This window comes from Etheostoma spectabile, chromosome 1, assembly GCF_008692095.1.
Source record: "Etheostoma spectabile isolate EspeVRDwgs_2016 chromosome 1, UIUC_Espe_1.0, whole genome shotgun sequence".
Classification (NCBI taxonomy): Eukaryota; Metazoa; Chordata; class Actinopteri; order Perciformes; family Percidae; genus Etheostoma; species Etheostoma spectabile.
Genome location: NC_045733.1, coordinates 30,598,880 through 30,622,827, shown reverse-complemented (window position 1 = coordinate 30,622,827; position 23,948 = coordinate 30,598,880). Strand labels below are relative to the sequence as shown.

Genomic DNA, 23,948 nt, shown 5'->3' with positions numbered 1-23,948 from the left:
GCTAGCTAGACTATCTGTCCAATCGGGGTTGTCTGTTGCACAACTAAAAGTAAACTGGAACCTATACATCCAAGTTCCTTCCCGAGTGACAACAGGGCTCCGTCCGGTGCTTAGCACCACCCAAGACGATTGTGGTATTGGTTTAAAACCAGACCCTTCTCCGCAGTATATGGAGGAAGGTCTGGCAAGGTGAGACATTACTGCAGCTAACAGATGTGCTCTACCAAACAGAAGTTAAAACCGTATTCAGCTTATGTGTCCTACCCCCGGTGACGTTTCTCAGTTTGACCGGTGACAAACAGCGCTGGCTGAGAAGCTGCTAACCGAAAGGTTTCTACGCTGCTCTTTGCTTTTGAGTTTGGTTGGAGGTTTTTGAAAATCTTTGTATTTTGACAGCCTCTGTCTAAACTCGGATTCACTCAACAGCGCGCCCAAATACTGTTTCAAATTCACACTCTGTAACTGTAACTGCAGAGCCAGCTGTGGTGAAGGAGGCTGAGAGGACAAAACACAGTAGAGTTCAGTAAAGTAAGGATGATTTTGAGCTAGTATAGATTAATTAAAATATGCCGGTTCAAACTATTTTCTTCTAGAAATGTCCGACTCAGGACATCTCTACCTAAAACATACTGTACCTCTGAGCTGAAACTCATCAGCGGACATATTAACTAACTAACTGAGATATTTGTGATAAGCTAAAGATGGCCGATAATACCAGCCATGCTGATACATCACTTGGGCTCAAATAGATCTATGAATGAAAAACATTAGAGCCACTAGAATAGGTGCAATTTTCACCAGTTGGACCTTAAACTCGCCGTGAATCTGACTGCTCAAACAGCTTACTAGAGACATTTATAAATAACTCGATACATCGGTGCCATTGTGTGTGAAGCAACACTGTAGAGGCTGAAGAACGTCCTGCAGCTGCTTTTCATTCCCAAGGGACTGAGTGGAAGGCAGTAACACACTTATGAAAGAATTCAGTTAATGTGCATAAAGAGAGAGTGCCAGGTTACCTGGTAACAGCCTTGGCAACAGTGGTAACCTTGACAACAGATTCATCCTCTTCTGATAGTGCTGGCTCTGGGGGATAGAAATTAGACATTTATAAATGAGCGGGTGATGAGTGCATTCAACATACGGCTGGCAATGAATATCCTAAATACAAACGTATAGATAAATAGGAAAAAAACAGACATTTGTTTATGAAAATGTACATTTGAATATTGTATATATATAAAAAAAATAAAACAGCACTGCGCTGCTATCTGCATGGCATGTTTGTCGGGGCCTGGGCCACTGCTCCTTAGCTCGCTGACTGATTGAGCTCAGATGGTTGTCTACTGCAGAGTCTACAGAATTCACAGTGAGCGAGTTGGCGTGTTGATGAAGTTCTACTACGGCTGGCACTACCGAAGGTAAACAAACAACGAGGGTGAAGAAGAGGACTCCACAAAGACGGCAACAAAAATGTCAAAGATCCAAGAACCTGTGTCTAAAAGCAGCGTAACTGGGCCGACGATTAGATTCTGTTGGAGAGGGCTGCCGCTGAAATCGTCTGACAAATTCAAGGGACGACAAGAGACTCCGTTGTTTATGACCAAATTACAAACTGGCTCTGTGACGCGGTGTAATAGCCACTGTGTCCTGCTTCCTGCACGCTCCAGAGAGAAAGAGGTAGAGAGGTCTTCAGTGTTTAAATTAAGTTATATAGAACATTGTTTTATTACTTTAATATGCAAGGTGTCGATATGTAGATTATTGAAAACACATGTTTAATAAATAAACATACCCATACAAGTAGTTATGTCTCATGTTGTATTGGTTTGCCCTCTTATGGACATAATGCGCAAAAAAAGATATTTGAATAGAATAGAACTGTTCTTTTATATTCAAAAGCCATTTTTTGGCCAATTTTGACTTCTCTTATCCAGCGTCACTCCCATAAAATGCACATGCCCAGGGTTGAGCATGAAAGTGTGATGGAGGAACAGCCCGCAAACAGCTCTTACTCTGCAGGCTGAAGCGCTCCGAGCTGCCCTCTTCGACGGGGGTCACCAGCTTCATCCTCAAACTCAGCTTCCCGTCTCCCTTTTCCGCTGTGTCATCCCCGCTTTCCCCCGACACAATGTCACTGGCTGCCATTGCACCGTCTGCAGAGACATCCCCCACCACGCCTGACTTTTCAGAAAAAGAACTGATCTCTGGAGAAAAATAAAAAACATTAAAGAAGCTCGACATTAGATTATGTTATGCTACTTGACATTCAGTAGACAAGTTGTCCAGTTTGTCCGGCACAAGAACCCACCGATGGGAGTGCTGTGTCTCAGCGTCTGCTTCAGCTGGCTGATTAGAGGGGGCGTGGCACCGACAGCAGGACCAATCAGCTCCCCTTCTTTAGGAAGTGTGAAGTGGAAGGAAATTTCTGTAATAGAAAAGCAACATTGGATTCACATTAGATCTATTTCAGCGCATGGCTCCAGTGAAAGCAAGATTGGTCTCAAAGAGAGATGATGTGACTCTAACACAGCCATTAACTCTTATCTCTAATGTATCTATGCAGACTAAAATCCGTTAAAAAAATCCTTGTTGAATTAATGTAATTAGTAGGATCTGAGGGAGTGTATTGCCAACGTATTAACAACGTAAAAACGTAAGCTACAACTGAATGAAAATATATTAATGAATCAAGAAAATAATCAACCGATTAATCAACAAGGAAAACAATTGTTAGTTGCAGCCCAAGACTTTATGTTTGACCTCCAAATAAAGTGTTTGGGGTAATCTGCTTCAATTATTAAGGTTGTTTTTTCTAAACCTCTTTGATCGTCCCAAATCCAGGTTCAAAAACGCTGCTTTTAACTAAGTAGTGGATGTCACACTTTGCTAACTGTGACATACTGTGCCCATCTTACCTCCCGAGCTATCACTCAGGCTCTTGTCTTTGAGCCCCTCTGGTTCAGGCCCCACCCTCTCGGTCTGGGAGAGCCTATCGGGAGCCGGGTGCACCTTCTTCGCCTGCGCCTGGGACTCGTGGCCGTTAGTGGAGACGGACGCGTTGCCTCCGATTGGTTGGGAATTGTTGGTCTTTGACTGTGACGACACGTCTTTCTGAAGAACCTGGGAGTCTCTCTCGCTGTCTGTAACGACGATGACACTGTCCTCTCCTCTGTCGCCGCTCTCCCCCTCCACCGGCTCAGGAGACAACAGCTGGCTCTGGGAAAGGGCCAGAGCCATTCCTGAGGCCCCGCCTCCAAACGTGCTCTCCCCCTCCTCCATCACAACATCCTCTTCTACGTCACCATCCACAGGCTCATACGTAACGTCTTTGACAGTTTGACTGTTGCCACCCGTTCCACACTTATGTGAAAATAATTTTATGGAAGGACTCTTTGCAGTTCCTCCTTCCTTCCTCAAGTCTACAGAACCCTTCACCACATCCACAACAGATGTGTTAGAGATCATAGACTGCGAGGACAAACTGCATGGTGTAGTGTCTGGGGGAGTCTCCTGCACACAGCTGTTAACGGTCAGATCGGAGGGATCAAACTTTGGTTGGGAGCAGGACACTGCGTCAGCAGAGCACGCCTCTTTGCTGTCACTCTTACGGTCTTTTACATTCACATCTTGTACATTCCAAGAGGTCTTTTTGTGCACGTCAGACTGCTGCGACAGATGGGACGGCTCCTTTGTGGCACATTCACTGCGATGCTTTGGTGATTTAGCAAAGGCGGAAGCTTTAGAACTGGTGGCAGTTTGTGACTCTGAAGAGACGCCGTTGCTCTCGCTCCTCTGGTGTGAAACCACGGAGTCGCTGGTGTCGACACCGGGCGGCTCCTCCAGCTCCTCGATCTGAGTGGCCTGGCTGTCCTCCTCAATATGTTCCGAGGTCTTCTGGGCTGGGCTACTGCTCTGCGTGTTCATAGAGAGCTGCAAAGGCAAAGTGAAAGCACCTGACTCCAGATGTTGAGACTGTGTCTCGCGAGGCAATGATGTCATCTTCTTATCTGACTGTTGTGGTGCCTCTTGGCTCTGCGTTGGGACAAACACATCCTGAGAAAACAGAAAAACACACATATGGAATATCATGAACTAGGGCCAAAATTACGGATCATTTTTATTATCGATTCAACTGCTGATTTTTGAAATTTGTTTGCAATTTACTAAACATTTTTGAGAATTGTTTAATCTTTTGCCTAAAAAATATTAGAAAATTGTTAAAACGGTCAAATACACTAAACTAAACACTAAAATCCCATATTTTAAGAGAAAGCTAAGCACTCTAAAATATTCATCAATAAGCAAAATCATTGACAATTTTCTGTTGATCGATTAGTAAACAAATTGCTGCATCTGAATTGCAAACCAAAAATGAACAAATCAGTGCAGAAACGATTAGTCGTTTGAGCATTTAGTCAATTGACAGATCAAAAAGTAAATCAAAAACAATTAAAATTTTGAAAAAATCAATTTTCAAGCAAAACTGCCAAACACTGAGCTTATTTCATAATGTGTAGGGCACATTGCAGGGGTGGAATATAGGCTCAAAAAACATATTGCCATGTAAAATAAGGGAATTTTAATTTGGGAACCTTCTGGAAAATTGTGAGGGTCAATATTCTTTATTTTCTGACATTCCACTCAACAACTAATTCATATTTTTATTCATTTAAAATGTAGTGAGGTGCCATGTGCTGCAGCCCTAAAACAAAAGAAATTAATAGGCTAATTGATTCAAATAAAAAATTGTACACACATGAGAGAACTCTGGCTGGGAGGGTATAGAGAGAGTTCGCTCTAACACAAATCCAGGGGAATTCTGGGATAAAGGAGTAGAGGCGGACGGGTGTGGCTTGGAGTCTGCCTCCGTTTCCATTGGCTCTTCCTTTTCTCCGGCTCGGTCTTCTGGGGGCAGTGAAGTATCCATCGCTTCGTCAGCACCTGACAAAGCAAACTCATTTTAGCTCCACTTACCAGCTGACTTGCTCTTTCAATTCAAAGTCAGCCATCAAAGTAGGTTAAGTCATTCACCGTGTTCATTCTCTGGTCCAGTTGGTGAGCTGGGAACAATTAAAGGGGTGTGGGTGAAGTTGTCTGGGGTGGGGGCTACATAGTCAACAGAGCTCCTGGAAAAAAGGTACAAAGAGAACAGAATATCAGGTCATTATCTAGGTTTCACGTGTGTGAGGACAGAAGGATGTTAATGATTAACCGTTTAACCCTTGACCAACAATAAGAATTTTGACCTATTTAAAACTGTAATTAAAACAAAAATTAAAAAATTAAAAAGTTACAGAAAAAAGTCTAACAAGCTGTGTTCTAAGCTTCTTTTGACTGTCGAGTTTGTGGCTCTCTGCTGGACGGGGCTGTTATATCAATGATAACTCGTTGCTTGCTTGCCAGTTAACGATTCATGATCAGTTAACAGGGTTCAACAGGATGGATAGCGGACAGGATAACTCAATATGTGAGCACTCTTGTGACTTACTGGGACAGGCTTTCCTGCACCAGTGTTCCCTGTCCAGACAGATGCAACAGTCGCAGGGTGTGGGCCGGTGTCGAAGTGGGGTGAGTCTGCTGCTCCGGCTCAGACACTGTGCTGTCCACCGCAGCACCTGAGAGTAGCACAAAGGTGTGTGTGTGTGTGTGTGTGTGTGTGTTTAAAAAAACATGTGGGACAGAGAGAAAGACAAAAGTCCAGCTTTCAACTTGTATAAACCACTTTCTGTTTGACACGACTTATCTGGCTATGAAACAGAAAGAATTGTCAGCAACACTCTCCTATTACCTGCAACCTTGAAAAGACCATACAGGTTTGCATATGCATAAATGTACCTGTCTTGTCAGCGTCGAACATGTCCTCCTGCGAGGACAGGATCTCACCGTCCTGCTCGCCCTGCTCACCAGGGGCCTGAGAGTGCAGAAGAGCCTGGATGCTCAGCTGCCTCCCCGACGGACCCGGAGGCTCCAATGAGCTGCTGGAGCTCACCTCAGATCTGGAGGAAGAAGGAAAGAAAAAAAAAAAAAAAAAAAAAAAAAAAACGCTGCTCATCCCAAAGCAGTATGTGCACCGTTAATGAATGCAGGATTTAAACACCATATGGAACTGTACCTCACTGCTCTGTTGTCCTGACTGTCTGAAGTCCTGCAGCTGATGTTCTGCTCTGCTTGTGATGAAAAGAAGATGTAGGTTAGATTGACTCTTTAAACTATTTGATGTCAGTATGAATGCTCTCATCAGGTACTAAATAATGAACTGTTACACACAGCCTTCATCCACTGGGATTAGGAATTTATTTCAGCTCTAACCGACACACAGAGTGTGCATTTGTTCATTTCACCAGCAGCCTCACCTTAAAAGTAAACCATGAGTGGTTCCCCTGGAGCAAGTATAGATATATTTACTCCATAATGAACATTTTAACCCTCTTTATATGGAACCAAGATGCACCGGAGCTATGGATGAGTGACAAATGACCAAAAATACCAACATAAAGTGTCATGGTGAAGTGTTTCTACACCCCGAGCCCTCCAGAACATCTTCAGTCTTGTCTGGTCACATTGAAGGGATCATTAGAATACTAATCGAACCATTTAGTGACCTGTGGGGTCCTGTATGGAAGCATCTGCAGTTGTTATGTCACTCCACTCATTTATTCAGGATTTTCCTTTAATATGTCACCCATCAGTAGATTGAAATTGAATTTCTTAAATCACCCAGGAACTAAGTTTGACTGCAGCCTTTTGAATATGTAAATCATTCAAGACGTGCAGGTTAATATTCTCTGGCTCAATTCAAAAGGAGATTTTGGGACTACATAACAATGAAACATCAAAAAAACGTGTTAATACCTAATTTGGTGCGTGTTTCGCTGTCTGGCTGCAGTACGATGTCTTCTTCTTCATCTTCCTGCTGACTGTTGATCACTTCACCTCGCAAATCCTGACTCTGAGAAAGCTCAAGAAAACCAAATTGAGAGGTTCCCTCTGAAACACAGAAACACAGATGTCATCAAACGTAATAAAACGTAATGAAATATTAAATTCTATACTGGCTTTGGATGTTATTCTTCCTTAACATGTGAGAAGAGCTCCTACCCTCAGACTGAATGCAGTGTGTGGTAGAATCAGCTCCAGAATCCATATTAGTGTCATCTGCTGCACACCTGCAAGAATTAGAACCAGAGTGAAAACTATATATCATTGTCTTACCCTGAGTATCATCAATCAGTAAATATGTCTGGTCCCCACATACTTTCTCTTGTTGGCTGGAGGGCAAATGTTCAGAACTTGACTTTCCTCCTGGAATGCAGAACTGGAGTTGTCCGCCAGGAGAATGCCTAAATTAAGAAAACAGTGTTGTTTTTGTTTTATACAGGATTATTAACATATGAATGAATGCCATATCCATGTTGTTCAAAAACCACTGACCTGGTTCAGCTTGGTTGTTACTCTGGGAGCTCTCTGATTGGCTATCAGTCTGAGATAATCTGCTTCCTAACGGGGAAGATATCAGTTCCTGGACGAGAAAAAATCTTCACTAGTTGCACAAAGCAACACACCGTAAAATATAGGCAACTAATTCAAAATATAAGGGGGAATAGCAAATCTGCTGTCATGAGTCAGGTTCCCTTTAATGTATTGGATGAGCCAAAAGAGAAAAAAGTTCAGATTTAGATGCAGTGGTGAGCAAAAGGTATGCCTGTCTACTAAACAAACTTTTTAAAGCCATACAGCTTAGAATACATGGCAGTGGGTGACATAGATTTGATGAGAGGTGCTTGGGTGCTTTACCTTAGTCACTATACTCCAGTCTAATTTGCTCAAGTTGTCAACAAAAAGGATATAAAAGATGTTGTCATGCTGGCAGAAAATCTGATCAAACTTAAACAAATCACATTCTGTTTGGAAAAGATATATATTTAGCCTCTCTGCTACCTCACTAGCAGGGGGAAGTGGTCTAAAGTCCAGTGAACTCAAGCGATTCAGATACGGCTGCAGGATCTGGGCCATGTGAGTGCTACCACTTTAGATCGCCTGAGCAGCCAGCCACCTCGGGCCTCTCTGTATGCAATGTGCATGGCAGCTATCTGAGCTCCAGCTTCCCCCTCTGTCCAAAGACATGTAGGTTATGTGAATTGGGATCTCTAAATTGCCCATAGGCAAATTGTAGTTGTGAATAGTTTTAGTGAATGTTTTTCTATATGTGTCAGCCTTGTGATAGACTTGCAACATGTCAAATAGGGGTGTGAATATTCCCTGGTCTCACAACTTGATTACGATTATCCTGTAAACGATTCACTCCAATATGATATCCCGATGCGCCACCTCCTCAATATTATTTATTACTACACATGGTTTTCATCAACAAAGTCAAGCATAGTCATATATATGAACTCCCTATTTTAATGTATCTGCTCTTAAAAAATAAATCCTGAATGTAGCGGTCTAAACACAGCAGACAAAAGGCAAAAACAAGAAAAGCAGCAACCGGAAAATCAGTAGGCAATAATCGATTATGGTCTGTCGCTGCATCGATTCAGAATCCTCCACGTCCACATAGTGACGCATCGATGCAATTATTAATTTCAACATCCGTACTGTCAATCACAATATAATATCATGAACATGTCTGGTAGCTTGTCCAGAGTGTACCCTGCCTCTCGGCCTCTTGTCCAATCTCACCAAGTGACCCTGAATAGTGGATGGCTGGCTGGATGGATGGATGGATGGCTGGATTGATGTCTCCATCTGTGGACAGGTTGTGCGCAGTATGGGGTTAGAAAACCCAAAATATATTTATGGGAAAGTGTCAACAAGCTGGCTGACCAGCAGTGGTGGAAAGCAACAAAGTACTTTTACTCAAGTACAATTCAGAGGTACATTATTATAGAACTATTTACTCTACTACATTTATGTGACAGCTGTAGTTACTTCTTATTTTTCCAGATAAAAAAAAAAAAATTCAGTTTATAACAAGTGGTTAATGTTATCAAATATACTGAATTGTTTTTGTTTAAGCTAACAGTACAAAAATACAAACGTATTTATAATTACTTCCATCTTAAAATGGAGTAAAATGCTGCTCATACAAAAATTCATCAGGATGAATATAAATAACATGATAATATAACACTAACAGGGGCTGTTTACTTTCTCTATTTTCACTTAAGTCACATTTAGCAGCAGGATGTTGACTTGTAGTGTTTTCCCACACTGTGGCATCAATATTTGTATTAAAATTGGGAGAAAAAAAAAGGAATACTTCTGCCACCACTGCTGACCAGTAACGTTACAGTTGTTTGACTTGCCATGCGCTCTACAAACATCAGTCTCAGCCTCTCCAGCAGAAGCTATAAGCTAGCCCTGGATGTTAGTTACTGATAAGATCAGTTGGCAGCTCACCAGAACCGGACTGCGGGAGGTGGGCTGCAGGCTGGACAGGCGCCGGGCCAGCAGAGCTCGGTAGCTGCTTTCAGGGTCGTCCTCCAGGGCGACACTGTCCGGCTGGGAGTCCTCCACGATCAGACACGGGTTCTCGGGCTGAGGCAGGCTGGAGTCCAGTTCATTTCCACCGGGATCCATGAGGTCAGACCGTGGACCGAAGACGGGCTGTTGTTAGCTAGCCAAGCAGCAGTAGCACAACGAAGACATGCATGTGAGTCTTACAACCAAGTCTACTATTGTTACCTGCACCTACCCGGTTTTAGCTAGCTAAAGCTAGCAGCTAACGTTAAAGCTCCGGCCAACAACAAAGCGTGTGCTGCCCACTAAAGAGTCAGTGTGCTCCGCAGAAAACTTCGACACACGCCTGGAGCCGCGTAGGTTATTTGACTAATACGTTAGTAAGTTGTTGTTGCGTAGTATTCATTCATACCTTTATTTAACCAGCTAGCAGTTCTTTTCTCCAGATAACACACACACCCACCCAACCACTGCAGCTCGGCTCCTCCTCGCGGCAAAACTTGCTAGAAGCGATTTCATTGGTCCGGTTGGAGCGGTGACGTCACATTGAAATGCTGATTAGTTAAAGAGATTTGAAATTAAGAAGTTAAAGAGATTTTAAGTTAAGAAGAACATTTTAAATTCACATAAATAATTTTTTAAAAATAGCTATAATAATATTCAACTTTAAAATAAAATATAAAAAATGGTATCAGAATTTAAAAATAAATATTTGATCTGTTTTTTATTTGGTGTTTTTTTCTTATTGCTAAATATTAATTCTGTATTTAGTACTAGTCATTCATATATTTTATTTTATTTGGAATGGTAAATGCTCCTTTTATCTAGCTGCTTTACTGACTCAAACTGTTTCTTGTATTTTATATTTTTGCTTTTTAAATAATTAAATGTCAGTATTTTGTCATTTCATTAATGCATCCTGATACCTCCAACAATAACACTGTAATATTAAATGAATGAAACAAATTGCTAATTGAATTTTTATTTATTTCCATCAATATGTCATGCAGTCTGTAATTATTGTTTAACATTGTGTTTTGTCCTTGCATCTGCCATATTAATACCCTCTGTACTACTGGTATTTTCTTTTATTTTTATTATAACGTTCCTTAATAGTTTTACATGATGTATTACTATGTACTTTTACAATATGTAATGATAAATCATGTGAAAAAGACAAATCTAGGACATTACCTCCCATAGTGGGATCTCAGGGACCTTCAGGGGTCCTTGAGGGGGCATTCAGGGACTCCAGCAAAATAAGATGTAGGTTAACTTTCACCGTCATTTCCTCAGCTAAGACTCACTGAGTTCGATGAGTTTTTCCCACAGATTTCTTTCTCCCTGTTGCTACAGACTCCACTCCTCCTACACATCCCCAGCTATCTGATTTCATATTTTAATCATTACTAAGGCACATTTGACAGAAGAATCTTTACGTAGGGGAACTGGAACACAGCCTTACTGCATGTGAGTTTAAGGTGTAATGAATTTGCATCTGGGCATTCTTAAATAGGCCACTAAAAGGCAAACACTGACTACTTTTAGAGCAGGTTTATCTCTACTTCTCAGTTCAGGATAACTATGCAATATTCTCTGCTTCTTTTCTAGAAAGTGAGATATGTGGCGAGGCCTCTAGCTCACCCAATAAGAGCGTGCAACCCATGTAGGCTGAGGCCTTTGCAGCGGCCCGTGTCATCCCCCATCTCTCTCCCACCTTTCCTGTCTATCCACTGTCACTCTGAATAAATGGAAAAAGCCCCAAAAATAGTCTTAAAAAAGAAAGTGAGATATCTGTTTTGGAAGTCGTAACAGATATTAATCTCTATCAGTGTACCTGTGAGTGTGATGGTGGATTTTAAGTGATTAGAAATGGCAAACAAGCACAGGTTGGATAAGATTGCATTTCATAAAGAGCTTTCACAGGTTTAACGTTCACAGTTTGGGAGATTAACAGGAGGCCTTTCAAATATTAACATCACTTTGTCATCATCCTTTGACAGCCTCAGTTTCCATGGAGACACCACATTTCCTGTAACCCAGCAGGCCATGCAAATGCAGATCACAGAGGTATTGGCAGAGAAAGTATAAAGCAGTGAGTATTTGACTAATTTGGGGCTGCTGGGAAAGTGAGTCGCAACACAGCAAGTCTGGTTGAAATGAGTCCCACTGACCCTTGGATTGTCTCCTCACCTCAGAACCATCTCCTCCAAGAGTCCAGACCCTGATTAGAGTAATCACAAGCACAAATGCTTTTACCTTAAAGACCTACAACTAGCTATGAATACATTTAGAAGTGCACTTTATGTATCACATGATTTCCTATGAGAAATATCAGAGCCACAGAAATGATATTAAACACCATGAAGAAGGATAAGGTCATTATAAACCGCTGCAGACAGACCATAACTTCCTTAAGAAACATTATTCTTCACAGGGGTAGAGATTACATTCTCTAGACTCAATATTATGCCAAAATGAATGAAACCTGTGACACGTGGATTTTCTCCTCACACCTCAGAACCATCTTCTTAAGGAGTCAAGACCCCGAATAAGAGTCATCACAAGTAGACCTACAAATGCTTTTTACTGAAAGACCTAAAACTATATAAATACATTTAGAATGGCACTTGATGTATCAAATGAAATCCTGTGAGAAATATCACAGCCACAGAAATGATATTAACCATGAAGAAGGATAAAGTAAGTATATTTCACTACAGACAGACTATAACTTCCTAAAGAAGCATTATAGGGATTCTTCACAGGAATACGTTTGCAATTTTCTGCAAAACATTTCTCCAAATTTGAATAATTTCAGCTATTCTAAGGCTCATCTTTTCGCTCTGATCCAAGTCATCTGAAGGTGTAACATGCCAGACAGAAGCAGCCAGGGCCTGACCACAGCTCTGGTTTACTGGAAAGCATTAGCAGGAATATCAGTGACCAGCATTTCAGTATGAGACTGATGAGGCAGAGACATCCAGGCTGGCAACAATGCAATCATGAATATACCTTTAAAAGAGCTAATATCTATCTATCTATCTATCTATCTATCTATCTATCTATCTATCTATCTATCTATCTATCTATCTATCTATGTTTCTAGTCATCTATCTATCTATCTGGTCATCTAGCTATCCATCTAGATATCTATCTATCTATTCATGGCACAAACAAAAAGATCAGGGAATCTAATTTCCAGCCCCGGTTGGATGCTGGTGTGCATCAGCCTCCTGCAGCCAACCTTACCGACTGGCACCGCAAAGTTCAGCGTAACGTCGTCATTTCTGCAGGTCGGGCTGCCACCCACATTAAGAAATGCGCAGCCACTACCCCAAAATGTCTAATCTCAGCCACCTCTGCCGCTGACAGACACCGGAACGCACACAGTGAACGCATATGCTGCTGCGCGTCCTCATCACCATCCCCCCATTTACTACTGTTATTTCTACCCCTGCCCCGCAGTGCAAGAGAAAAAAGAAACAAAAGCTTTACCTTAGGAATCAATATGTCCGCTCTTGGGTTTTTTTTTCCTCCAATTTCTTTCACTGCCCCGTCGGATGCAATAATAACGCGTCCAACATCGCTCAGTCCTTCCGTGCCTCTGTTTTGTTGAGAGTCAGGGTGTGGAATACACACGCATGGCACGTAAAGATGCTAAGGCATTTTTTAATGTGGATGCCATGCTCATTTCCTTTGGAGTCACACTCAGCCTCTTCACGTGGATGACGAGCAGCAGCTTATTAAAAATATTTAGAAACGCAAAAATGTAGTTTTATAAAGTAGCATACTCCTGGTTTGTTTTGAAGTACTCCTGGTTTAAAAACCCTGAACTACAAGATTAAGAACATCACCAAAAGTATCTTTTAAATTCTGTTATATGCCTATAATGCTATGAAGTTTCCATGCACTGCTCAATGTGTTGCCAATGTAATGCCAACTCACAACCTTTTGTGTTACAAATTGAGCTCATTTAAATGTTTTTATTTTTTTTATTTTGGATATCAGATTCTCTACAAAAATCAAACTTTTCAAATAAAGCCAGTACAAGGGAATTTAAAATGCTTTTAATGTTAAAATGCGATAGAATACAGAAGACATGTACATACATTTGTTACATTTGTGTGGATCTGCCTGTGGATCTTTTTTTTCAGATGACAATATATTGTTATGTGAAATTCAATCTATAATTGAATGTAACGTGAAGATTGCAGATGCAATATTCATAAAAATGCAAATATGCAACTTCAGGTGACAAAGAGGTTAATCCAGACAGACAGAGCTGTACAATACATTTGCCTAGGCTTTTGTCTATCATAGTTTCACTTTTCACAATCATTTTTCTTCCTTCATATACTTTTACAACTACATTTATATAAGACAGTTCTATTATCTTTAATCTACAACAATATTTCTAAAGAAAGCTGATTTCTTATGTATGTGTGATTGGGTTCTCCTCTTGTATTTATTAGGAATTTTAAAAAATCGGCTCTTGTAGCTTCCTTTGTTCCCAGCAGAGGCCGGTAGACACACTGGAGTGTCTGGGACGGGAGTGCTGACTCACTCCTGGTAACAACACATCTTCCTGAGGAGAGATTTACACACACACACACACACACACACACACACACACACATAGTCCAAATGAAACCCCCATGGCTGATCAATCTCCACTGCAGGAGGTGTCACACACCAGCAGCCCCACGGCCTCTGTTCTGTACATGTAGAGAGAAAACTACCCAATGTTGCCAGTTTATTAGGTACACCAAGCTAAAAACTAATGCATAATGTCTTTAAACAACAGTCCTGCAACAAAACCTCCTACATTAATCAATCAATCAGACTTTATTTACACAGCCCTTTTCATACAATATCAAACACACACACACACACAACCTCTCCCTGCCTCCCCCCAGCCCCATTTACCCACCCACCACCAGCCCCAAATCGACCAAAAATGATTTCATTAAAAACAGTAACTGAGCCGAGGAAACACCAGAGGCAAGACACTTCAAACCAAAAGATACTTAAATATATAAATAAACACATCAAATAAATTAAAGTTCTAAACAGTGGCTTATAAGTATGAACTGTAGATTGTTAGAAACAACGTATAACATACAGATGCATAGCCAAGTAGAATAAAAACAACTAAATAAATACTTGTTATAACGTTCAGTTCCTTACAGTTTTTATAATCATTCATTTAAGGGTCCCTGTTATATTCTCTTGTAAGGTCTGGGGGTCATTGGCTGAAAAAAGATTGAGAACATTTTTGTTATATAGTGGATTGAAGGGTGGGAGTCGTCTAAGTGCCACACCCCCTGCCCTCTAATCCCATCAGGAGCAAAAGAACACAGAAACATTACAAAGATCAAAGCACTGCATCCATCACATGTAATAAATCAGAGGAAACAACCCATTCTGAATAGTTGTTAGCTAAAGCCCTGCTCAAACAACAACCCCATGGGAATTGCACACCTGATCTACGTGTTGGCCTTCTGTCTTCGTCCACTTTGACTCCGATGGAGACAGGTTGATACATTAGTCTGTTTAACCCTCAGGTTGTCCTTGGGTCAAATTGACCCGTTTTCCTATATCAATGTTCTTTTTAATTACCCAAAATAACATGATTGATTCCACACAACGCTCTTTGACAAGTACACATCTCTACTTTCATTAATTTTGGGGCGTCTTATTCAATTTTATAGCATTTGAAAAACAAATTGAAGTGGTTTTGAAATAGTATTGAGTAAAAGTTGACATAGTCTGTGATTATCCATCAACATACTTTCCTTTAATTTTAGTCTAAATAATTCCTAAGTTCTGCTTTTCTAACTCAAACATTAGGTATAATTTCCTATTTATGAGGTTTATTGACCATAAATTCCAAATACATATGTTAAAATAAAGTTAAACTTTATAAGTTAGTGTTTCGTAGTTTTGAAAACGTCAAAAAAAGCACAAAGTGTTGAAAAATGGGACAAAAACATAAGAAAAAAAAACAAATAAAGCATCAACAAAAGTGTTGATTTTCAAATTTGACGGGAAGACAACACAAGGGTTAAACTTTATTCTGCACACAGGCCTGAACTTTTGCACATCCCTTGACATTTTTGCACATCTTGCACTAAACCATACAGCCTCTTCTTATGTTAAACAGTGATATTGTAAATGTTTGTTTCTGTATTTATTGTTTAATTCATATTAATGTTTAATATGTTTATGTACGCACCAACCACCAAGACAAATCCCTAAGTTTTACTCACTTGGCAATAAATCCTTTGCTGTATTCGGATTCTGTTTGCTGGAGTGAAGGCTGCAGTCCTCCGGTCCCTTGTTTTCCTTTGGGAGTTTGCGCTCCTTGAGCTGAGAGGCACCTGATTCAGCTGCATGCTGGAAGATACAGAGAAGAGAACACTGTTTCAATAGCCTAATATAATAATAACAATAATAATAATAATATCTTCTAGGGGGTGGGCATTTTATCAGAAATCAGAATAGAAAACCTGCTCAGAAATATAGGAAATGTCGGATGGGATAGAACAACACAATGCAATTCTGCTACATAAAACATCACGTTCATCATCATGTTTTTCATTTAAAATAACTTGTATATCACAATACAATACACGTTTTCTATAGGATTAGTCTGCCACTGCTGGTTCCATGGTATCACAATTTTGGATTATTATGGAATACCATAAAGTCATGTGCAACACAAATTGATGCATGAAAGTCACACATCGTTACATGTATAAATTCACCAGAAGGCTGGAAATGAAACATCTGACATTTTTCTGGAGGAGGACACCCCCCTCCCCCCGCCCAATTATAATGTGTGGCCCCCTCTCATGTTCAAACAAAACATACGCCCCTAAATTATAAGTATAATGCTTATAATGCTATGAAGTTTTTTTTCAACCTTTGTGTTGCAGAAGGAGCTCATTTCATAAATGTCTTATGAAGCCTAAAATGTTTTTTTTCCTATGCTGACTGTGAGCCTTTGTTGTCAGTGTCACTCTCTGCACAGTTGAAGCTTGTTTTGCTCATGATGGGAACAAAGAGGTGTCAGTTTTAGTAAAAAGCACAAAGCACACTGCCTGGTACTTGTGGTGACACTGATATAAATAGAATCTTTTGTATGCCACAAAAAGAGAAGGGATACTGTAAATGCATTGATTACACTCAACAACCCCAGATGATTATGCTTTATTAACATTATTTGCTGTTAGGGCTTGCTATAGTTTTACAAATGTTTTCACACATTTGAAGCTTTAGACCTTTTGACATTAATTGACGTCCGTTGCATTCAAGCCGTTACCAAATGAGTTGATACAAAGCTAATTAAGACTATCAGCTCCACACAACTCTCTCAGTATGACTATGTTCAGAAGATTGGGTCGTCAGGTGACGTTCACGCTCAGAAACTCGAGTGAAGAGTCCGTCATGGTTTTCAAACCTCCGTGTCCTCCTTGGCTACTAGCAACTGTGTGAAGGGGAACGTGGGGGTGGTGCACGGTCACGGAAGGCTTGTATCACGTGGACGTGCCGACATTTTGTTGTCATTACTTAGAATTCCTCATGGGGGCGACAGAAACAACGCACTGTAGCTTTAAGACCATGTTTAATGGTGATTTTACATTTTAAAGAAAGATAACACAAATAACACAACACACAGCAATAAAACAATTGAGCAGCATTAAAACAGGTAAAATGAAACAATGTCATTGTCAGACTTGTCAGGTGCGCATATTTTAGGGGTTTAGGGGTCTTTCCTCAAACTAATGTGATGTATTTCAATAAAACAATAATACATTGTGTCTAATACATTGGAAAAGCTAGAGCAGATAATAGATGAATAACATTCAAACAACCTAAAGACAAAACTTGCTAAAGAAGTCCAACCACAATCATTAGATCTGAGGTAAAAGTCTTTTTTTGCTGTTTTTTTTGCTTGGGCGCATTTTTGCCGCATTTCACATTCATTCAGCTTAGGTTCTGCACCTAAGATGTATAATGTAAAACCAGCAATATAAAACCATAAGTTAAAAGGTCTTGTTTGTGAAGGATGCAGAAAGGAGGGTGCGCCATGGTTGGCTTTGAAGTAGAGGTAGGTTTTCAATCTAGGTGATAAGGTCATCTTCCCTGTCTTCCTGGTCTTCAGCTACAGCGACAGTAGGCTTCAGCAGTGTCATGTAAGAAATATGATCAACATAAATTCTCATGTCTCTCTTTCCCTCTTTTTGTCCAGTGATACGCTGTGACGTCAAATAGCCACATAACCTGCCATCCAATCGCATGTTCACCGTCCAAAGAGCCACACCCACCAACAATCCTCCCAGCTCATACTGCACTGTCATGGTGCTTGCTCCGGATGCAGTTGTCATGGAGATGGAAAAGGGCTTAGCGTCCACGAGTGGCACTGTTACCATGGAAATCCCCATCGCAGCGGCTGCCTCAGTGGAGCGAGCAGAATCCGAGGAGGGTTTTCAGCATCATGGGCAGCAACGCCGCGCCGGAGCTGCATTCCACCACAGAAACTATGGCATGCTGATTGTAATCGGAGAGATTTGCTCCAGCCATCACCTTGACGCCGCCAGGGAGCAGATAATACAAGGTAAGCCAACAGAACAGAGGAGTGGTCAGCAGACTGCATGGTGCTGCAGGGGTAAAGACGCAGAAGGGACGTGAGCCGGGGCACGCTCGCTGCAGCTGGAAACATCCTGGTGTTCTGTTAAACCTGTTCTTAAATTGAAGTGTTAGCAAATCTATTTCAAACAAACGTCATGGTAACTGAGTTTTTGTTCTCTAATGTCTTTTGTGTAAGTGTTGAGTTATTGTATTTAAAAAGGGTCCATCTAGGGACGTGCATTGCAAATTAGCTTAGGCTACAGAACGTGTGGTGTGTGGCATTTAGGTTTATGCTACATTAATAAACAAAAAACAAAAAATACTTGTGTGTGTGTGTGTGTGTGTGTGTGTGTGTGTGTGTAACTGTCTGCAGTTTTTTATTAGCTGTCCAGAAGTTGAAGTATTCTGATCCTTTACTTCAGTTAAAGTACAAAAATACCAGACACAAAAAAAACTCCATGAAGGGTGAAATCAAGATGACAAATGCTACTTTCTCTAACTATCAGAATGAAAGCAAGTATCAAAAAGGGTATTTGGAATTTTTAAGGACGACTGGCTTTGGAGAATGAATATACTGTAGATATTTGTACATTTTGGTGCAAACAAAACCAGCAACCATTCAGTGAATTACATCCACAAAGGACTTCCGTTTATTGTTAGCTGTACAGTAGTTACAGTACTTAAGCTTGTGACTGATTCTTTTAAAACCAAGAGCTATTGTTGTGTGGAAATGCAAGAGTGTACTCGCGCAGACATTAGACATTAGACTGCAGTGTCTTTATTAATGCCCTTATTTTATACATATGATGTAGTATTAAAGCTGAATTTTCAACAACAACAAAAACTATGCACATTTAGAATAAGAAAGGCTTTGTTTCACATGAAAACAAAGGTGCTGTCAAAGAATCTGTCAGACACTTGAGTTAAAATGTTGTAATGTACAGTATCTTCCTCCACCGATTAACATAATTCATGCTGTTCTGTTTTTGAAACAGGCTTGCGTTCGTGGAACGTTGATCTGACTGTCTGTGATCTGAACAAGGAGCTGCAGCTGTTTGAGACCAGACACACCGCTCAGTTCTCTTCCCAGGTCAAAGGTCAGCCTGAGTTCATTACTGTACAAAAACGTGTCTTGTCTGCAGCATTAACTGTATTTTGCAGCATGTACAAGTTGTTTGTGTGACACGTATCCCTGAGCGTGTATCTCTTTTTGTTGCTTGGTGACAATTACTGCCAGCTCTGAGTTGTGATGGTATCAGAGTGTAGCTGGGGGTAGTTGATGTGTTGCTGTCATCTTATCGGCCATGTCTGTGACTGGCTGCAGAGAGACCGCGTGCTGATAGCTCTTTCTGCTCCTGATGTGTGTTAACTACCAGCTGGGCCACTTTCATGTTTTAGTGAGTGCAGAGAGAGACTGTAAATTCTTATTTCTCCCAGTTTTCAATTTAAAAGAATATTGTTATGTTTTGAGTATACATATGTACAAATATATCACATAGAGGCTTGAAATGGTGCTTGGAGTCACAAGACTGACACAGTTTCACAGTATTAGTGTCTATAGAAACTTTTTAATCTCAATCTGATGTGTAATCCCCTGTTCCAAACTTCTTCTTTTTTTTTTTACCAAAATATGGATAAATACACAAATTCGTTTTTTTTGTGGTTTGCCTTTGTTGTTTGCGACCAAAGATTGCCTTTGAAAAACTATGGTGGAAAGGAAACATGTGAGAAAAAGTCTTGTTTGCTGTAGGGCCGCAACTAATGATCATTTTCACTGTGGTTTAATCTGCCGCTTATGTTTCTCGATTAATCGATTAGTTGATTAGTTTCAAGTATGTATGTTCTTATTGTTATTATTATTATTATTACTGTTATTTTTGTCATCTTGATGCTGTCTTTTTTCTTGCTAAAACGAATGCTGGATATTTCATCCCAAAAGGATTAATAAAGAGAAGTCTAAGTCTAAGTCTAAGTCTGAGTAATCGATTAGTAATCCATTAGTTGAATTGATTAGTTGAATTAATTAGTTTGGTCTATAGAATGTCTGAAAATGGTAAAAAATGTGGATCGGTGTTTCCCAAAAGCCCAAGATGACGTCCTCAAATGTCTCGTTTTGTCACAGACGAGAGAAGAAACTAGAAAATATTCACAATTAACAAGGTGCTACCAAATAATGTTTACTTTCTTCATAAAAACGACTCAAACCTTTTAGTTATATCGACGATGTTTCATTTACGGTATTCTTCAGGTGCCGCCGGAAATTCGGCTGACGGTTTGTTACCTTCCTCTTTCTTTGTGTTGACGCTCTAACCTAACCTTAGATTTCTGAGGACTATGGTTACCTGGTCCTCAGATCTCTGCAGGGTAAATCCAGACCACTAGCTAGACTATCTGTCCAATCTGAGGACTATGGTTACCTGGTCCTCAGGTCTCTGCAGGGTAAATCCAGACAGCTAGCTAGACTATCTGTCCAATCTGAGGACTGTGGTTACCTGGTCCTCAGATCTCTGCAGGGTAAATCCAGACAGCTAGCTAGACTATCTGTCCAATCTGAGGACTATGGTTACCTGGTCCTCAGATCTCTGCAGGGTAAATCCAGACAGCTAGCTAGACTATCTGTCCAATCTGAGCTTTCTGTTGCACGACTTAAACTACTTTTGAACGTACACGTTCCACCAAAACAAGTTCCTTTCCAAGGCTGTTTTGCAGCGGCGCTGTTGCTCCGTCCGGGGCCTAGCGCCCCCCAAGAGGATTGGGATTGGTTTAAACAAATGCCAATAAACCAGAGCATGTTTTTCTCCCATCCCGGAATGCTGTGCCAGACCCTCCTCCGCAGCGCTGTGGAGGAAGGGCTGGCAATGTGAGACCACAAACCGATTAATCGGTTATCAAAATAGTTGGCGATTAATTTAATAGCTAATAACTAGTGGATTAATCTTTCCAGCTCTACGTCAGACAGACACTCCGACATGCAGAGGACCTGATTGCATTCAGTCTAAGTTTTACAACAACGCGTCCTTTGTTCTCTCCATCTTCTTTGTCTTCTTCCTTCACACATGCATTGCCTACATTGATCGGCCTGCATTGATCAGGCTCTCCTATGCAGACTGCATGTCAGAGTGGGAATCAATGAGGGATGAATGTGAACATTATCTGCAGGGGGAATATAGGAAAGCCCTGCGTGGCAGTGAATGGAGCCAGTGTTAATGGGAATCTGGCTGGGTTGTTATTTTGGTGACTGTGACGGCACTCTGGGTCGCTGCTTACTATAGTATTCACAAAGATAAAAAGGCTTTTGTCACCCGCAATTATAATTACTATTCAGCATTTTCTGAAGCTTTGTGGGGTCAAACATATAGCGCAGGAGAGAAGATGCATTGGCTGAAAAAAGGGAACTGAATGTTCACTGAGGAAAGGTTTTTTTTTGGCAGTTAGATCTTGGTGCACATCCATCCTCCCACTCAGTTCTTTGGCTGGAAGTGTTACATAAAGAGTAGAAACAAGTTCTTTGTTGACATCAATGCTGTGTTTGTAATGTACAGGTATCACAAATAACAAACCGTTTTATAATCAATCGATTGTTGATTGAAATCTATCTTAAAGGTATAGTCCAGTGACTTAGTATTGCACTTCCTTATGAGAGACAGATTTGAAGAAAACAAAAAATGTTTAAAATTGAAGTAACAGATAAGATATCTTAATTTACAGTCCACATGGGTTTAACTCCACATACACTGGATCCTACGTTTCCCATAAGGCAAGTAATGCGCTGTTTATTTTTTACAAAACCCACGTAATTGTGAGCCAGGATGTGCAGGGCTGACACCACCGAGGAGGTCAGGATATGTAGTACTAAGAGCAACAAGGTTATTTGATGCTTCTTAGATCCATGCAGCTCTGTGAGATTCTTTACATTACGTCATTGTCTCACTATCGTAATCCACTCGGGATGCACAGCTTCCTCCACTTTTCTGTGACACCACAGCAACATCTTTTCCCTGTGAATCTGTGCTTTTCACCTTCCATCTGTCAAATTTAGCAGCCAATGAAGCATTTTGCATTTTGGCTGTCTTGGCAGCAAATGCATGAATATTTCTCCATAAATTATCCTTTATGAAAATCATTGCCGGCATTTCTATTCATTTCTTCTGTCTCACCTGTCACAGATTCATCCTGTTTCTCTGCTGCCTAAACCTCCTCCCCTCCTTCTCAGTCAGCGCACTCTCATTTTCTTTATCCCTCTCTTTGTCCTGCTGTAATTTTCTCCCTCCTGATGTGATGATATCACTGGAGCACAGAAAGAGGCTTAGTGCTGCTGGAGACTCGGGGATGCAGCGATGGCTGGCAGAGAGCATCATCTGGGCTCTGGGCTGAGCAGACATACTGAAAGGCAGAATGTGTTTTCCTCTTGGTGGAGTTAACCCCGCCCCTGCCAGGACCAATGCTATTTCTGTCTGTACGGTAATATTCTCTAGAAATGCAGAGGCAATATTATCAACATTGTTTTGTCTGTTACAAATTTCTACAACTTGCCACCACAAAACAATTGTACTGGTGGCAATGTGTAATGCAACTGATGCAGACAAAAAAACATCTTTTAATTAATACAATGTCTGTCCTGCTTTGTTGAAGGAGTAATTATCATACAGCAATATAACTTCTTGAGATAATACCTCAATAATTCAAACATGAGTCAAAGTCTTTGTCTGTTAAAGAAGTCCCTGTGCAGCTAATAAAATAATTGTACTACTTTTGTCTGAGCCAAACATAACATCCAAAACATAAATGCACTTAAAGGTCCAATATGATGCTCATTTTCTATGGAGCTAGAACAGTGACAGTAACCTGTGGTGTTAAAAATCAAATTTGGCATTGAAACAACAAATATTGGCACCGAAAAATGTTGAACTGAGAAATAAAACACAAACATCAAAAAAACTAAACATTTCACAATCCTATCACATTATTTCCCTTTGACATTTGTTTGCATTATTTTTTCAATGTCAATCCACATTTTTCCTTGATGTCTGTGTGTTTTCAGTTTTTTCTACGCTGTCAAGAGTTTTACAATGTTACTGGTTTTCAGTTTCAACTTTATCTCAATGTTTTGGCCTAGGGAGGAGGGGCCTGAGGGGAGGGACAAAGAGGGCGTGGTTTATGGGTAATTTACATAGCCTACTGGCGAGAGACCGCACCTCCACATGAATCCTCACAGATGTGTTAAAACGGCATATCTGCAATGTCTTCCTCAAGTTCACCTCTCAAATAAGTCTGTTTATCTTAACCAGTTTGTCAGTGAACGCGTTCACTAACTTGAAAAGTACAATATGTGGTCTCTCATTACAGAGCCAAATACAAAATCTCAAAACTCTAAGATGCTTCATGCAGCTTTGTCAGAAATACACATTACTGACCTGCTGTATGTAAATGGAAGTTTTCAGCTTATTACGCTGGAAATAAACGACTCAAATTCTATCACACAGCACCACACAGATGCTATTGGATACTATTGATTACTCATGTCTTTGATTGCTCTGCCTCGCTGCTCACAAAGACGGAAATCTTATCCAGCTACACCTGTTGAAAGGCACACCAGTAAACGGGAAATGCGGGAAAACACAGAAAAAGAGGCATCACATGAATGTACTGAGATGTGTGTAGAACTGCAAACACAGTATGTCCCTAAGGATTACTGACACACTGCTGCAGTCGTGCACAGGCACACACACACACACACACACACACATATTTACATACACATGCACATGCACACGCACACGTTCACGTGCACACACACACACACACACACAGACACACACACACACACACACACACACACACAC

At 40.7% G+C, this 23,948-nt stretch overlaps 2 protein-coding genes across 15 annotated transcripts in view; one reads left to right on the top strand and one right to left on the bottom strand.

Moving 5' to 3' along the window:
* tp53bp1 (tumor protein p53 binding protein, 1) overlaps positions 1 to 13,199 on the bottom strand; it is a 25,133-nt gene extending 11,934 nt beyond the window's left edge. For 3 of the 14 annotated variants that reach the window (XM_032511445.1, XM_032511185.1, XM_032511036.1), the window contains exons 1-15: positions 9,409 to 9,928; positions 8,659 to 8,754; positions 7,435 to 7,522; positions 7,259 to 7,343; positions 7,102 to 7,169; positions 6,856 to 6,990; positions 6,116 to 6,170; positions 5,839 to 5,999; positions 5,492 to 5,618; positions 5,035 to 5,129; positions 4,760 to 4,944; positions 2,919 to 4,056; positions 2,312 to 2,428; positions 2,016 to 2,207; positions 1,020 to 1,086 (exon numbers count right to left, since the gene is read on the bottom strand). In XM_032511445.1, coding sequence (XP_032367336.1) covers positions 1,020 to 1,086; positions 2,016 to 2,207; positions 2,312 to 2,428; positions 2,919 to 4,056; positions 4,760 to 4,944; positions 5,035 to 5,129; positions 5,492 to 5,618; positions 5,839 to 5,999; positions 6,116 to 6,170; positions 6,856 to 6,990; positions 7,102 to 7,169; positions 7,259 to 7,343; positions 7,435 to 7,522; positions 8,659 to 8,754; positions 9,409 to 9,588 — 2,789 coding nt within the window. In that variant the 5' untranslated portion in view covers positions 9,589 to 9,928. Of the gene's footprint in view, positions 1 to 1,019; positions 1,087 to 2,015; positions 2,208 to 2,311; positions 2,429 to 2,918; positions 4,057 to 4,759; positions 4,945 to 5,034; positions 5,130 to 5,491; positions 5,619 to 5,838; positions 6,000 to 6,115; positions 6,171 to 6,855; positions 6,991 to 7,101; positions 7,170 to 7,258; positions 7,344 to 7,434; positions 7,523 to 8,658; positions 8,755 to 9,408; positions 9,986 to 12,966 lie in introns of those variants that run through there. The other 11 variants (XM_032511577.1, XM_032511644.1, XM_032510799.1 and 8 more) reach the window with 10 other exon arrangements.
* Positions 13,200 to 17,752: 4,553 nt separating this feature from the next.
* Positions 17,753 to 23,948, top strand: part of map1aa (microtubule-associated protein 1Aa) — a 41,637-nt gene continuing 35,441 nt past the window's right edge. The window contains exons 1-2 of the mRNA XM_032510592.1: positions 17,753 to 18,091; positions 19,101 to 19,202. Of these exons, the coding sequence (XP_032366483.1) occupies positions 17,773 to 18,091; positions 19,101 to 19,202 (421 nt within the window). The 5' untranslated portion in view covers positions 17,753 to 17,772. The remainder of the gene's footprint in view (positions 18,092 to 19,100; positions 19,203 to 23,948) is intronic.